This window comes from Juglans regia, chromosome 15, assembly GCF_001411555.2.
Source record: "Juglans regia cultivar Chandler chromosome 15, Walnut 2.0, whole genome shotgun sequence".
NCBI classification, from domain to species: Eukaryota; Viridiplantae; Streptophyta; class Magnoliopsida; order Fagales; family Juglandaceae; genus Juglans; species Juglans regia.
Window position 1 is genome coordinate 19788991 of NC_049915.1, and position 17940 is coordinate 19806930.

The 17940-nt window shown below is 39.5% G+C and overlaps 1 protein-coding gene across 1 annotated transcript; it reads left to right on the top strand.

Annotated features, from left to right (window-relative positions):
• Positions 1-1797: 1797 nt before the first annotated feature.
• On the top strand, positions 1798-13329 carry LOC109000641. Its single transcript, XM_018977593.1, has 12 exons — positions 1798-2908; positions 7627-7869; positions 9257-9328; positions 9593-9724; positions 9846-10027; positions 10197-10407; positions 10567-10804; positions 10887-11037; positions 11129-11422; positions 12706-12901; positions 13063-13160; positions 13261-13329. The coding sequence occupies exons 1-12, from the start codon at positions 1798-1800 to the stop codon at positions 13327-13329; spliced, it is 2997 nt and encodes a 998-aa protein (XP_018833138.1).
• Positions 13330-17940: the final 4611 nt, after the last annotated feature.

Here is a 17940-nt window from a genome sequence, read left to right on the forward strand (position 1 = left end):
GAAGTGTTGGTGGTTGAGATGTTGTGTCAGGTTTTGAGGGTAAAGTTGGTTGTAATACTGCTTTGATTCAACAGCTTGGCATTCCAAATGTTCCTTGCAGGCAACCTCAGATTCTTATCATCCAATGGCAGAGACCCTTGTTAGGATGGGAGAAATTGAATGTGGATGGGAATATTTTTTGTGAAATCACCATTTGTCCCAAAAAGATAAGTGGATGAAAGGAGGTAGATTTAGTTATTTATATCTTTAACACATTCTAGGGAATTCAAGATGGCGGGACATAGTGATTTGGATTTACTTTAGGGACTTTTCTGAAAAAATTTTGGCAGGATTTGCATCTCTTTATGGGCAGGGCATCATCACTCCAGTTGAAGTAAGAGGTGTTTTTGATGGATTGAATCTCTGTATTAGGCTGAGTTGGTTCTATGTAGTGGTTGAATCTAATGCTCGGGAAGTTGTGAATTGGTTATAGGAACTGGTCGTGTTCATTGGGAAATAGTTGATGTATTAGACAATATTCTTGCCCTCTGCTACAAGTGCCATCGGCTTTGTTAAAAAAGAAGAAGAAAGAAATGATATTCTTGTAAAGATTTCTGAGTTAAATGTCCAGTTCTGTCATGTTTATAGTGAAGTGAATCAAATTGTAGACTGTTTAGTTTGACCTGTTGTATAGAGATGTTTGTTCCAACCTTAATAAGAGTAAATTATATGAAAGATTTCGTTTTTGTTCTTTTTTTTTTTTTAACAAAAAAAAAAAAAAGAAAAGCTTCTGGTCTTTAGAGCTAGACAGATCTATAGACGGGCAAGTGAGGAGTAAGCTCACATTAATAACTTCAGGTATGGTGTCGTATTAAGCCCAACATGTCTCTGAATGTGCCAAGAAAAAGAGGGGCTTGCACAGAGCAATCTTGGCCTCTGTTTTCTTATACGTTGAGTTGTTCTATAGGATGTTAATGTGAGTTTCAATTGAGAGCATGAAAATCTCATCCAAGTCACCAACCCTTTTTTATTTCTATCGTGGTATTTGGAACAAAGGGTTGTATATGCTGGACTTCTAAAGGAAATCCTACTTATTTTCTTTCAGGCTTACCTTGGTTTCAATCTAGTTCTGCAGCAAGGTAAGGGACAAGTTCCATCATTCCTAGTCCATGTCTTACTTTTTTAGTTTTCTTTCCAGCTACAGGAGAAATTGGAATTTAGATTATAAAACCTAAATCCATAGAATGTAGACAAATTGATCAGGCATTGACTGGGAAGTTTCCCCTGCCTTTATATGCATTTACGATTAGCCCTTGACAACAAATGCAAGATATGGCAGGCATCTTTTGGCCGTTGGTAATTAGGAAGATGACAAGTAATCTCAATCAGGTGATCCTTGGGGTTTGATGGCCAATTGCAACATATTTCTTCACCTTATGATAACCATGCAGAGTCGCATCAATTATATTAAAAAACCATAAAAGAAAATGCTAGGCATTTTAATTCGTTTGTTGACTTGGATGAAGTTCTTCACAATCATAAAACAAAAAGAAAAATCGACAGGGACCTGAGGTAGCTTTGCTATACGTCAACGCAATTGCAGTAAGACTTAAGGGAGGAGATGGTCTAAAATATCAAAGCCTCCTGGGACCGGCGGCTAACCGTGTCATCCATCATAACTTGGATTTCTTTCTTGCTTACGTATCAAAGCCGAATTGATATCCTCAATTTTCCTATATGCTGTTCTTAATCGTATGCTTTTCACATGAAAGAAGTGTTATCAAACTCTGGTAAGAGTTATCATCTAGCTTTCCTTTCATGAAGTCCATCAATATCGTCCTCTACTTGTCAATATATTTGTCTTTACATTTGCGCTGTTCTGATGCTCAAACTTGGATCAAAGCCGGTTACTGGTATGCTGGCAGCGAGTCCCCCATTCCTGACATTAACTCTGCCTTGTTTACACACCTTATATGCGCTTTTGCTAATGTCGACTCCTCCACATACCAGCTTTCCATCCCCTCAGCGGATGAGCAATACTTCGCCAACTTCACCGACATTGTAAAACGCAGGAACCCATCCGTTGTCACACTTCTTTCTATCTGGAATGGACAAGTTGCAACAGCTCAATCCATCTTGGGTGACAAAGTTAACACTTCAGTATTGTCTTCAATGCTCAGCCAATCTTCCCATAGAATATCTTTCATTCAATCTTCAATAAAAACAGCAAGACAATATGGTTTTCAAGGCATAGACTTGTTCTGGCTTTGGCCTAACACAGCCTCAGACATGACCAACATGGGAGTTATGTTGGATGAGTGGCGAGCTGACGTGAATTCTGAATCTAGAAACACTAGCCAAGCACAATTGATATTGACAATGGCTCTTCGTTACTTGCCAGCTTTCGAATTCGGGAGTTACCCATTTGACTCAATACAAAAAAATATGGATTGGGCTCATATTGTGGCATATGACTATCATCTGCCTTCGAAAGAGAACTTTACACATGCTCATGCTGCTTTATATGATCCGTCAAGCCATGTCAATACTGATAATGGTATAAGGCAGTGGTTGGCTGAAGGGTTTCCAGCAAACAAGTTGCTTTTAGGTTTGCCGTACCATGGCTACGCTTGGACGCTTGTGAATCCCAAAGAAAATGCCGTCGGTGCACCCTCATCAGGGTTGGCCGTAACACCAGATGGCAGCATGAGTTACAAGTACATCAAGTGGTACATTCGAAGTTATCGTGCTACATCAATATTTAATGCCACTTATGTTGTGAATTACTGCATTATTGGATCCACTTGGATTAATTTTGATGATGTGGAGGCTATCAGAGCTAAGATTGCTTATGCTAAGGAGAAGAAGCTACTTGGTTACAATGTGTTCCAGGTCATTAATGATGACAATTGGGTGCTTTCTCGGGCAGGTACTCTGAAATTTATAATGGTTGTATTTTGTTCTTCTGCAGCTTTGTTAGGAAAATTGCCTTAAAATTTCACAAAAAAGCAAAATAGAGCTCATTTTTTCGTTTTTCACTGACATTTAATAATTAAATTCACATCTCTTACAGCAAGAGGGTCTAACGACCCCAACAGCCTGTTTGACAAATGAAAAAGGGTGTTTTATATGACAAGGCTTTAGTTTAGGATTTTGGCTGATATCATGTGGTAATCGGAAGTTCATAGTAGGAATAGCAATTTGATGACGTAGGCCATTTTCAATAACCTTAAATGAGAGCTGTCATACCAGAAGTATTAGAACTCTGCACCTGACAAAGAGCTTCAATGCAACTCAAGTATGCTGGGGAAATCAACACAGCGGAAGAAATAAAATAGAACAATTATGCACTCAGTGACACCAAAAATTTAACGTGGTTCGGCAACTGCCTACATCCACAGAAAATAACTTCACTAATAAATAGTGGAACACAAGAAAATATTACAGAAGAGGAGGATCACACTCCACTCAACTCAACTCTCTTCTTTTCTCTGCTTTTTGGGTGTGTCTGAGGCTATTGTTGGGAGCCTCAATTTTTAGGCAAATATCAATATTGCCTCAAGTATGAATGCATTTAATTTGCATTCAATAGGTAACTACAAATGCAGTTACCCGCTGAAGGTTGAGCAACAAGCAAGGTAGGGACTTCAACAATTCTCCCCCTCCATGCCCATTTACTTAGATGATATCCATCCCAGCTATGTCTCTGCATAACTCAAGCTTCTCACTTGTAACCACCTTCGTCAGCAAGTCCGTTGGATTCTCTTTCGTATGGATCTTCACAAGCTTCAACAGCTATTGTTCCATTGCTTCGCGTATCCAATGATAGCGAATATCAATATGCTTGGTGCGGGAATGGTACATTGAATTCTTGCTCAAGTCTAGAGCACTTTAACTATCACAATGTACCATGTAGTCTTTTTTACTAACTCCTAGTTCTTGGAGAAACGCTTCATCCACAACATTTCTTTCCCAGCTTCTGTTGTGACAATGTACTCTGTCTCTGTTGTAGATAAAGCAACACACTTCTGCAATTTGAGCTGCCAAGAGATAGCTCCTCCTGCAAAGGTGAAGAGAAATCCCAAAGTAGATTTCCTACTATCCAGATCTCCTACTATATCTGAATCAATATAGCCTTCCAAAACTGGTTTACCTCCCCTAAAACACAAGCACATCTTCAATGTACCTTTTAGGTACTTGAGAATCCACTTAGTTGCTTCCCAATGATCATTTCCTAGATTTGAAAGGAATCTGCTTACCATGCCTACATCATGAACAATATCTGGTCTGGTACAAATCATTGGATACATCAGGCTTCCTACTGCTGAAAAGTAGGAGACTACTTCCATTTCTTCAATCTCTTTCTTTGAAGAAGGACACGAGCTCTTGCTCAACTTGAAGTAGTTAGCAAGTGGAGTATAGGCTGGCTTAGCATCTCCCATGTTGAAACATTTGATAACCCGTTCAACATATTTTTGTTGTGATAGCCACACCCTTTTGGCTTTCTATCACGAACAATCTTCATGCCAAAAATTTGTTGTGCTGGGCCTAAGTCCTTCATGTCAAAGAACTTAGATAGTTCCTTCTTTAGTTTGTTAATCATGGACCTATCCTCACCAACGATTAACATATCATCAACATAAAAAGAAGGAGTATGACGAACTTGTCATCCTGGAATCTTCGAACATAGACACACTGATCTGCAACAAGTCTCTTGTAACCATAACTCATCATGAATGAGTAGAACTTCTTGTACCTAGGGGTGTAAATTCAAACCGGACCGGACCGGTTTTACCGGTTTTGAACCGGTCCTGTCCGGAACCGGTTTTTAAAACGTAAAAACCGGCCGGTTCCGGTTCCGGTTCCGGGATTTTTTGGACCGGACCGAACCGGACCGGACCGGTTGATTAAAAAAAATAAAAAATAATATTTTTATATATAAGTTTTATACAAAATATTTTATATATATTAAATATTAATATATATAAGTTTTATATATAATGTATAATTATAAATTTTTATGTGAAATTTTATATATAACATATATATTCATATGAAATAATTTTTTATTATAATTTATAAATTATTATATAAAATGTTAATACTAAATCACTAAAAGTTTATAACTAATACTAATATATAACTTATAACTATACCAATAGTCTAATATTAATACTATTATATAGTCTAATATATTAATAAAAGTATAAAACAGTTTTTTTTAAATCAATTTTTTTTTTATAAACAAATTTTTAATGACAAATTGTGAAATTTACATTTTAAAAAAATGAAAAAACCGGACCGGACCGGATCGGAAACCGGTAAAATCGGAAGTACCGGTTTAGGAGGGTAACCGGTGCGTAATCGGTTTTGAAAAATACAAAACCGGTACATACCGGTTTGGTCCTAGATTTTATCCAAAACCGGACCGGACCAGACCGGTTACACCCCTACTTGTACCATTGCCTCGGTGCTTGCTTGAGGCCATAGAGACCCTTCTTTAGCTTGCAGACTAAGTGATCTTTCCCTGGAGCTTCAAACCCTTCTGGTTGCTCCATATAGATTTCCTACTCCAAATCTCCATGGAGAAAGGTTGTCTTCACATCCATCTGTTCGAGTTCCAAATTCAAGCTGGCTACCAATCCGTGTATCACTCGGATTGACATCATTTTCACCACTGGAGAAAATATCTCGTCAAAGTCGATTCCCTTCTTCTGCTGGAATCCTTTGACAACCAATCTAGCCTTATGCTTTATCAACTTTCCTTGGCCATCAGTTTTCAGCTTGAACACCCATTTGTTCTTTAGGGCTTTCTTTCCTTCAGGAAGTTTCACCAACTCATAAGTCTGATTTTTATGCAAATAACTCATCTTTTCTTGCATTGCCTGCACCCATAGGCTTCTATCAGTATGAGTTTGAACTTCCTGGAAGCTCTCGGGCTCCCCCTCATCAGTAAGCAAATTATAGTCTGATTCCAGATATTTCATCTACGAAATCAGTAGGCGGCCTCTTGCCGATTTTCTTGGTTGAGTTTCATCAACAAAATGAGGTTCATCACCATCTAACCCTTGTGATGGTACACCAGCTGCTGGTGGAGAGGGTTCTTGCTCCCCCTACTCGACACCCTGAGCTTCTTCTTCTGCTTCTGGATCTCAATCCTGCATATCCTCCTTATCTGTGGCGAACTGTAATGGTGCAGGATCTAGAGTATAAGAACTAAGCTCTACTGATATCGAGGAAGCTTCAATTCCTATGTGCTGGTTTTCATGGAACATAACGTCCCTACTTCTGAAAATTCTCTTTGTCACTGGATCCTATAACTTGTATCCGAATTCTCCATCTCTATATCCAACAAAGATACATGGAGTTGACTTGACATCGAGCTTTTGTCTTGACTCCTTGGATACGTGTACAAAGGCTTTGCACCCAAACACTCTCATGTGAGAGTAAGAGACATCTTTTCCAGACCAAACCTTCTTAGGAACTTCAAATTCCAATGATGCAGAAGGTGATCTGTTGATTAGGTAACAGACAGCACGAACAGCTTCACCCCATAATGGCTTTGGTAACTTGGTCATACTGAGCATGCTTCTTGTTCTTTCAATGATGGTCCGATTCATTCTTTTGACTACACCATTGTGCTGAGAGGTATATGGGACCGTCTTCTCATGTCCAATACCGCCATCAACGCAATATGCAGTGAACCTTTTGGAAACATATTCTCCTCCATTGTCCGTTCGCATGCACTTCGACTTATTTCCCGTCTCTCTTTCCACCAGGGTGTGGAAATTCTTGAAGTGCTCGAAGACCTAATCCTTTGACTTCAAAACATATACCCAGACCTTTCGTGAAGTATCGTCAATGAATGTCACGAAATATCTGTTAACTCCCAATGACTCTTCTTTCATGGGACCACATACATCAGAGTGTACCAGACTCAATAACTCTGATATTCTCTTCATAGAGGAATTGAACGAGACTCTTCATTGTTTGCCAAACAAATAGTACTCACAAGGGTTTAACGATGTTCCTTTGGCAACTTTGATGAGTGCCTTCTTCACAAGCGTATCGAACCCTTTCTCACCCATGTGTCCGAGTCTCTTATGTCATATATTCGGTGATGCCTCGTCTTCCACTGCATTGAGACTATCAGAACCGATCTTCACATGGGTCTTATACAACGTACCATAAATATGACCTCGGGCAACAACCATGGCACTTTGTAACAGCTTCCAAGTGTCTTTGCTAAAGTAGCTATCATAGCCCTGTCGATCAAGGGTTGTTCCCGAAATCAAGTTGAGCCGAAGGTCAAGAATGTGTCGAACATCCTTCAATACCGTGGTGCAACCTCTGTTGGTTTTTATCTGAACTTTGCCAACTCCCACGATCTTTGAGGAACTAGAGTTTCCCATCCTTACCGTACCAAAGTCTCTTGCTTTGTACGTAGTGAAAAATTCATTATGGGAAGTGGCGTGGTATGATGCTGTTGTGTCTACCACCCACTCAATATCATGGCTTGCAACGTGCAAACACGTCTCATCATTGGTGGAGAGTATTGCCACATCTCCCGAAAGAGTGACAAGAGTTTCACCATTTTCTTTCTTCAGCTTACTACTTTGACCTTACTCTTTTAAAAACTTGTGGCAGTGTTTCCTCATGTGGCCTTCTTTGCCACAATGGTAACACTTCATGTTACCCTTCTGCTGGTTCCTGCTACTGCTGGACCTTCCACGTGGCTAAGACTTTCCTCTGTTTCTGCCTCCACTTCTCCCTCTATCATTACCTTGAGGCATTTCTCTACTTTCGGTGATAAGGACATGAGATTGATTCATACTCATCTCTTTTCGTCTAGCCTCCTCATTGAACAAGACATCATTAACAATCGTCATGGTAAGTTTTCCATCTGGAGTAAAGTTACTTAGGGAGACCACCAGAGTCTCCCAACTGTCTAGTAATGAACTAAGAAGTAGTAGGGCTTGTTTTTCATCTCCAAGATTCAATTTGACGGGCCTGAGCTGGTTAACTAGGTTTTGAAACTTGCTAGTGTGCTTGGCAATAGAGGTGTCGCTCTTCAACTTCAAGTTAACAAGCCGTCTCATCAAGAGGGCCTTGTTTCGAGTAGTTTTAGCTTGATACATATACTCTAACTTTTCCAGAGGTTATATGCATCTATCTCTTGGGCCACATGGTGAAATACATTATGGTCGACCCATTGCCTGATCTGACCGATAGTCTTCTTGTGCATCTCTTTCTACACTTGATCCGTAAATTCATCTGACTTCTTCCCTTCATTTTCCAAGGAGTCAGACAGATCTTTACAGTTCAAGAGCTCCTCCATCCGAGATCTCCAAAGACTATAGTTTGAGGCAATCAGTTTTATCATTACGCCTGATGCTGAATCCTCCATGGATTTAGACTGATTCTAAATACAAAATACAAGTACAGGATCTTTGAGGTGGAATATTACAAAACGGATAGCACCGTTGTGTTCGGAATGCCTGATTTTGTTAAAAACGAATCTTGTTTCATCAAAATCAGACTCAGATAGCACAAGGATGAGCAAAATAACCAAAACAAGAACTGTCAGCGCGTGCAACGCGAAAAAAACATGGGCGTGTGTAAGTCACGCGCCTATTGGAGGTCTGTACCGTGTCAGGCGAGTGCATATCACACGCAATGGCTTCTCTGGAGTGCGTGTGGCGCTTGGGTGTCACGCGTTCAATCCTCTCCTAAGCGCATGTGGCGCGTGTCGAGAATGGGCTTCACTCGCCAACCTTCAGGCAGGGCGTGGGGGCATGCAACGTCCGTTTATCCTCTGGTTTTCACCGTTTTTCTTGTCTCGATGAGACGAACACAGTGGTATGCTCAAATTTACAAACTGAGCAACACACTAAAAACGAGTTTTCTGTAAAAAAAAACTCATTCTAACAAAAGCTCTGATACCAAGTGTTGGGGAAATCAACACAGCGGAAAAAATAAAAGCGGAAATAAAATAGTAAACCTATGCACTCAATGACACCAAGAATTTAACGTGGTTCTGCAACTGCCTACATCCACAGAAAATAGCTTCACTAATAAATAGTGAAACACAAGAAAATATTATAGAGGAGGAAGATCACACTCCACTCAACTCTCTTCTTTTCTTTCAGAGCTCTGGGCTCTCTCTCTTTTCTCTTCTTCTTGGGTGTGTCTGAGGCCCTCAGCTATAAGCAAATATCAGTATCGCCTCAAATATGAATGCATTTAATTGGCATTCAATAGGTAACTACATTTGCAGTTACCCACAGAAGGTTGAGCAGCAAGCAGTTATTGTACAATGACTACTTGCTAGAGCAAGGACTTCAACAAAGTATCCATGCCACTATTTTAACCCAAGTTGAAGAATACCCTCTTGTTATGCTTAAATAAGTTGGAGGTTGACCCTTTTGATAACTTAAGTTTGGTTTGGAGGCACAAAATTTCATAAATTGAGTAACACCTAGCTTGGCGGCACCTGTTTGGTAAAAGTATTATAAATGCATCTTCTAAATTTCTCTTTGTAGTGCTTAAAAAGTTAATATGTATGTGTTTGCATGCAAACATTTTTGTTTCAATTTCTGAACTGCAATGACAGCTCAAGATGAAGAAAATGGTCATGGAAACAAGCAAAAGTTATTGTTAATAATTCTCCTTCCAATTGCTTTGATCATAATCCTTGTAGTCTTCATGATGTGTTGTGTACAAGGCAGAGTACTGAAGTTAAAAGGTAAGTGCCATCAATCATCGAGTTTGCCATTAATATCAATGGAAAGGAGAGATACCCTTTTATTAGAATGATATATGAGCTCAACAATTTCTTTCCTTCTTTTTTCCATCTTTGGTTATAGGCATAATTCTTTTTGGCAAAAGAGGTCTATCTAGACCCATAACCAATCCCCCATCTGCTGAAAATCTTGATAGCAGCGTTCCGCATCTACAAGTGTTCAGCTTTTCTATGATCACAGCCATTACAAATAACTTTTCAAGCGCAAACAAGCTTGGGGAGGGTGGTTTTGGCCCTGTGTACAAGGTAACGCATCACTTCCATGCTTATTCTTTTATTTGAAGGTTAGGAATATTGGCAAAAAATTATCTTTGGGTTTAGATAGTAAAATGTATCTTATAAGCTGATGATGCAATGGCTAGTACTTATAAGTCTAGCTTACCAAACAAGCTAACCATTTGTTCAACGTTGCCAGGGTGAGTTACCAAGAGGGCAAGAAATAGCAGTGAAGAGACTTTCTAAAACTTCCACTCAAGGACATGAAGAGTTCACAAATGAGGTTACTCTTACCGCCAGACTCCAACATGTAAATTTAGTTAGACTTCTAGGATTTTGCATAGAGAATGAAGAAAAGATGCTGATCTATGAGTACATGCCAAACAAAAGCTTGGATTTCTACCTCTTTGGTATGCCATATTGAAATTTTATGCCAGTATTGAGAAATTTTAAATTTATGGGATCATGAAAAGCCATGTTTTTTTGCTTGAGTAGTACTCTCCTTTTTTGTGTTTGGCTAGACTTATTATGGGTAACGATTAATTGCTAACAATTTTAATTTCCAACAGATCCTATCAAAAGGCATATCTTAGATTGGAGAAAACGTGTTCACATCATTGAAGGGGTTACTCAAGGGCTTCTATATCTGCAAGAATACTCAAATTTTACCATAATTCATAGAGATCTCAAAGGTAGCAACATTTTACTAGACAATGATATGAATCCAAAGATATCGGATTTTGGTATGGCTAAACTTTTTGGGAAAGATGAACATGAAGCAAACACAGGCAGGATTGTTGGAACATAGTAAGTCCTCAACTCGTATAATGTTCTTGCAAATGTTTATCTTGTTAAATTCTCAAAATCTCTGTTGACATATGCAATGCAGTGGCTATGTTCCTCCAGAATATGTTAGGAAAGGAGTATACTCCATGAAGTATGATGTCTATAGCTTTGGAGTTCTGCTTCTGCAAATCATAAGTGGCAAGAGGAATTCATGTTCTTATGGACCAAACGAATCATTGAGTCTTCTAGACTATGTTAGTATCACTTCATTAAGCTAATTTCATACGATTTCAAGATTTTGCTTTTGATATATAAAGATGAGGAACATGCATGGGATTATTGCAGGCGTATGAGTTGTGGAAAGAAGATAAAGGCATGGAGTTTATTGATCTCTTACTTGATGATTCCTCTTCATCTTTCAAACTCATGAGATGCTTGCAAGTAGCACTCTTATGTGTCCAAGAAAATCCGGTGGATAGACCAACAATGTTGGAAGTTTATTCAATGCTTAAAAATGAAGTTGCTCCTATTCCTACACCTAAAAAGCCAGCATTTTCAATAAAAGCTGATGAAATTGTGGGGAGCAGTTCTCAATCACAGCAAGGAAGTTATTCGGCTAGCAGTTCACAAATTTCCCAAGTAATACCAAGATGACCAGACCGGGTTTTGTTGGAGATCATGATTTACCCTTTTTGTTTGTAAATTCCAAAAAATTTGGCAATTTTTCCTTCTTTTGAATTCTTATCAAGTATACATCAGTACTCTGAGTCCCAGCAATGTTGTGTATGCTGAGATGGTAGCTGGGCATGCAAATGGCAAACATTGCAAGGCAAGTCATTTGACTTGAGTATGCAGCTCGAAGCCTATATATTGAAAGCCAATTCCAATTCCTTTTGTTTATTTATTCATATCCAAGTCCATTGTTGTAAGTAATGTCTAAGTAAGCTTCTAGAGAGAGAACTTCCAACTTCTCTCCAAAAAACCTCCTCACGCCGAAACTAGCTTGAAGGTGTGTGGCAGCTTTGGCTCCTCCCCCTCACTTCCTTCCTGCCATTATTTTTCAGTCTTTGTTTTGTTTTGTTTTTGTTTTATGTGTTTTTTTCTGGTCTAATAAAGGAGGAACACTCTCCGATGATCCAGTCTCAACATCATTTTCATCTCTATTCTCCTTCTAAATTTCTGAGGAAATCCACAAAACCCCAGCTACACAATATCCCTGACCCAACCCACAACCCACAAATCCACACTCTAGATTTTCGGTGTTGAGCCGCAAGGACCAGGATGGGTGTTCGAGATGGGTGGCCAGTGCTCGAGCCGGTGGTGCCGAGCTGGTATGGGCGTAGCCGGTGAGCTTCAGCGTGGGCAAAGCAGGTGGTGGGCGAGAGGGACGGTGGAGGAAGAATGTCACATGCTCCAGGGAAGATTCAAGATTCAAGAAGAAGTGAGAGAGAATTAGAGAGAGAGAAAGTATCCAAATTGTATTTGTATTCTTCAATGCCTCAAATGTACATACTGAGTCCTTTTTATACATTTGTATTCTAATGTATCTAATGGGCCCATAATGGGCTTACATGCTTATTTGATTAATCTGCTTCTAATTCTCAAGGCTCGTGCACTTAAGCCACGCAATTAAGCCTCACTATCGTAGTTCTTCTTCACTTCTGAATGTCCCAGACTCAAATTGCCTTCTCGCATACTTTGCCCTAACCCGTGACATTACCCCCCTCCTCAAAACACCTTACCCACAAGGTGTGGGAAGGCCGCCGCCAGCGAGTGGAACTCCTCCCAAGTGGCATCCTTGGCGATCTGACCTTGCCATCTGACCGACACCTCGACAACAACCCGATTATTATGCTTACAAAAACTTCTAATAAAAATCTCCGCTGGTTTTGATTTAATGATGCCTGAGACGTCTACGGGAGGTAGTTGAGGAAGAACCATCACAGAAAAGCCTAACTTGTGCTTCAACTGGGACACATGAAATATCGGATGAACCTAAGATGAAGTTGGGAGGTCCAAACTATATGCAACGGTTCCAACCTTATGGAGCACTCAAAAAGGTCCGTAAAATCTCAGAGCCAACTTCAAGGAATGACGTTAAGCCACCGAAGACTATCTGTAAGGTTGCAACCTAAGGTAAACAAAATTCCCTTCCGAAAAAACCCGTTCCTTCCTTTTAAGATCGGTAAACTTCTTCATCCGATTCTGGGCTCAATGCAAGTTATCCTTCAACAAACAGAGCATCTTATCTCAATCTAGTAACTGTTGATCAACTTCAGCCACACGAGTGGTCCCTGGCATGTATGACACAAGCCGCAAAGGTGGAACCCCCTACAAAGCTTGGAATGGAGACATATTCGTGGATGAATGCACTGAGGTATTATACCAATATTCTGCTAGTGATATCCATTGCACCCAATCTTTCAGTCGGTCCCCAACAAAACATCTCAAATAATTTTTGAATGCTTTGTTCACAGCCTCAGATTGTCCATCCGTTTGCGGATGATAGGCAGTGCTGTGACATAGCTGGACATCATGAAGCTTAAAAAGCTCCCTCCAAAATGTGCTAGTGAACATAGGGTCTCTATCTAAAACAATAGACTTAGGGAAGCCATGTAACTTGAAAATATTACGTAAGAACAATTGTGCAATTGTCTTAGCCGTGTAAGGGTGAGACAGAGACACAAAATGACTGTATTTAGTTAATCTATCAACCACCACCCACAAAACATAATGACCTTTAGAAACTGGTAGGCCCTCAATAAAGTCCATCAAGATATCTGTCCATGGTGAATCTGGAATAGGCAGGAGCTATAATGGCCCATTAAGTAAAGCTTGTTCCACTTTGACTCGTTGACAAATATCAAAACTCTTCACAAACTCCTTAACAGCCTTCTTGAGCCCTGGCCAAAAAAAATTTCTTCTCACTCTGTAAAGTGTTTTATCCATACCAAAGTGTCCTCCTTCTGCATTGTTATGAAGGAATTGTAAAATCTTCTAAATAAACATAGGATTCTTGGGTAGGCAAAGTCTATCTTTGTAGAACAGAAAGTCTCCTCTCACAGAAAACTTAGAGGAAGAAACTTGGCCCTTCAATCACCTTTTTAAACAACTCCTGTAAATCCTTGTCTCTAGAATAGCTTTGTTTGAGTTCAATAAACAACTCATAGTAGGAAACCAAAATAAGACACAAGGAAACTGATTCTTCATATTGCCTTGAGAGTGCATCTGCCACTCTATTATCCACTCCTTTCTTATATTCAACAATGAAATCATAGCCTAAAAGTTTGGTAATCCACCTTTGTTGCATAGGGGTACCCAGCCTTTACTCCAAAAGGTACTTTAGGCTTTGATGATCAGTCTTAATAACAAAGGACTAACCAAGTAGATAAGGCCTCCACCTTTGAACTACTGACACTAGGGCTAGCAATTTCTTCTCATAGGTAGATAGGGCTAGGGCTCTACCCTTCAAAGCTTGGCTAAAAAATGCCACAGGTATAGATTCTTTCATCAAAACAACCTCAATCCCTATACCTAAAGCATCACACTCAATAACAAAGCCCTTAGAAAAATCAGGAAGAGCAAAAACTAGCGATTAAGTCACTGCCACCTTCAACTTCTCAAAAGCCTCTTGTGCTTCAGTTGACCATGCAAAGCTGTTTTTCTTGAGTAGGAGAGTAAAAGGAGCAGCAATACTCCCATACCCCATAATAAATTTCCTGTAATAACCAGTTAATCCCAAAAAGCCTCTCAAAGACTTAATGGAAGTAAGAGCTGGCCAATCAACCATAGCTTGTAGCTTAGCTGGATCTACCCTTACACCATTCATAGACACCAAGTGTTCCAAATAATCAACCTCAGTACAACCAAGTATGCACTTACTCATCTTGGCAATTAATTGGCTTTCCTTCAAAATATCTAGTGTAATCTTCAAATGTTGCACATGCTCAACCTCATATTCACTATACACAAGAATACCATCAAAAAATACTAGAATAAACTTCCTCAAATAGGGCTTAAAAATAGAATTCATCGAGGACTGAAATGTGGAGGGTGCATTAGTCAAGCCAAAAGGATTGACTAAAAATTCGTAATGACCCTCATGAGTCTTAAAAGCCTTTTTAGGAATATCTTCATCCCTTACACGAATCTGGTGGTAACTAGATCGTAAATCAAGTTTAGAATAAACTTTTGAACCACACAATTCATCAAGTAATTCATCTACAACCGAAATAAGAAACTTATCTTTTATCGTCTCATTATTCAATGCACGATAATCAACGCACATTCTCCAACTTCCATCTGCCTTCCTCACAAGTAAAACTGGAGATGAATAAGGACTCTAACTCGGCCGTATTACCCCATTTTGTAGCAATTCCTTGACAATTTTTTCAATCTCTTCTTTTTGAAAATATGGATAACGATAAGGCCTAACTGATACAGCTTTTGACTCACGTTTAAGATAGATAGAATGATCATGCGATCTGTTTTAGTGTAGCCCTTTAGGCTCAACAAAAATCTCCTTGTAATTAGACAAAAGCTCTTGAATAGCTTGAGAAGGCTTTTCCACTTATGGCTGCCCTTCCATCAACTGCAACACTACCCCTTTTTTCTCCAACTCTCCCAGCTTAAAACTGGAAGACTCTTCCACTAATTTGGACTGCTTCAGTCCCTTCAACACAATCTGCTTGCCCAAATAGAAAAATTGCATAGTTAATTCTTCAAAATTCCACAATATATTGCCCAATGTTTGCAACCATTGTATTCCCAAAACAACATCACAGCCAGCCAATACTAAAACAACTGCATCCATGGTGAACATTGTTCCTTGTATTAACATAGGAACTACAGAACAGCTTCCCTCACTTACAATTTTCTCTCCATTAGCAACCTTCACCTTCACTTTATCATCTTTATTCAACTTAAATTTCACCTTATCCACCATTGATGGATCCACAAAGTTGTGAGTGCTACCAGTGTAAATTAAGATCACCACCCAATTTTTCCCAATTCTGCCTTTAATTCTCATTGTTTTAGGCCCCACTGCACCTGTAATAACATTTAAAGATATTTCAGGTTTCCCTTCATTCTCCATGACACACACAGAATTATTTTCTTCTTTCCCTTCAGCATTTAGAACTTCATGAAATTCATCCACAATCTCTTCAATCAAGAATAACTTTGGACTTTTACACCTATGGCCAGGAATCCATTTTGATTCACAATAGTAACAAATGCCTTTTTCGCTCCTGTCTTTCATCTGAGACTGAGAAATTTTCTGGACTGGTAAACTAGTTGTTCCATAATTTTTATTATTATTGTCAAGTCCAAGGTTCTTGTTAGTTTCAACACCAGAACCCCAAGCTCCCCTAGGTCCAACATTAGAGCTAAAACTCCCATGATTCCTTGAAAAGTTCTTACTGGCTTGCATGTGCTCTTCTTATATCTTGGCAAGCCCATAGGCAGTCAAAAGTGATATAGGACTAAACATCCTAACTGGTAATCTTATTTCATCTTTAAGACCACTCAAGAAACAACTTAGTTTGTAAGTTTCTGACAACTCTCTCAATTGATTAGACAGAGCCTCAAACTTCTCTTTATACTCCTCCACTGATTTCATTTGCCACAGCCTTGTCAAGGCTTCCATAGGATCATCATAAGAATTAGCCCCAAATCTCATCCTCCAAATCTTGAAACCAGATGAGGGCCCTGCCCTCCATGTGAAAAGATACTAAAGACAATCTTTGTTGAGGTACTATATTATGGTATGCAAAGAAATGATTCACTTTGTACAACCATCCTGCTGGATCCTCCCTATGGAAGGTAGGAAAGTCGAGCTCCACATACCTGGTATGATTTCCATGAACAACTTCTAGATTTTTATGATCTCCATTGTGATTTCCTGCTGAAGACGTGTCACCATTTTTGTTGTGATTAACTTTTTGTATTTTTGTAGTTAATCCTTTCAATTGAATGACTAAGGACTCCAAAGTTCTCTGCTGAGTGTTGAAAGAGCGTTTCAAAGATCCAACCTCCATTTTCAAAGCTTTCTGATGCGATTCAATAGATTTCTTGAATGTAGAAAATGAATCTTGAAGCTGATTTAAGCGTGTTCCTTCTGCCATTTTTGAAGAAAATAGAGATTGATCGACAATCTCTGATACCAACTGTCACACACGCCAGGGAAGATTCTAGAATCAAAAAGAAGTGAGAGAGAATTAGAGAAGAGAGAAAGTATCCAAATTTTATTTGTATTCTTCAATGCCTCAAATGTACAGATTGAGTCCTTTTTATATGTCTGTATTCTAATGTATCTAATGGGCCCATAATGGGCTTACATGCTTATCTGATTAATCTGCTTCTAATTCCCAAGGCCTGTGCACTTAAGCCCATGCAATTAAGCCTCACTACCATAGTTCTTCTTCACTTCTGAATGTCCCAGACTCGAATTGCCTTCTCGCATACTTTGCCCTAGCCAGTGATAAAGAAATGGCCGCTGCTAGTGTGGCTGGTGGTCGATGCTTGTGTGAAGGTGGAGATAGGCATGAGCAGGTAGGTCGCCTGCACAGGTGGCGGTGGTAGGAGTAGATCGGCGTGGGCGCAAGGGATGGTGGTAGTGCGGGGGGTGAGAGGTGCTTGTGCGATGGTGTTGGTAGGTGGAAGGGAGAATCGCTGGTGCTCACACAGAAGTGAGAGTCTTGCCGGTGCTTGAGTGGAGCCAATGCTTGTAGGCAGCGAAAGGGGAGGAGGGGGGTATGGGGCACAGAAAATTTTTAGAAGTTAAGATAATGTCCGTTGAAAAGAAATTTGTGTGGGGAGGTGTACAACAAATGTGTAGTTTGACTTGTATTTAGAGTTTTTCTCTGTATTAATTAATTACAGTTGTAATTTTCTTTATGGATGAAATGAAATTTATTTCCTAAAAATAAAAATAAAAATTCTAGTGTTGTTGACATGTCACATGTTTCATACTAGTCTTGTAAAAAATGATTTGGTGAGATACTGAGAGAGTACACCTCCGATACCCAAGTCGGAAAGAATCAAGTTGTATACGGAAAATTTGGGCATTGGAGATGTCCCTCAAGGCCACACCAAGCCCCTCTTATCTTTTTGGTTGCAGGTTGTCAGAGATCTCTAGCCGGAGTACCAAACACGTC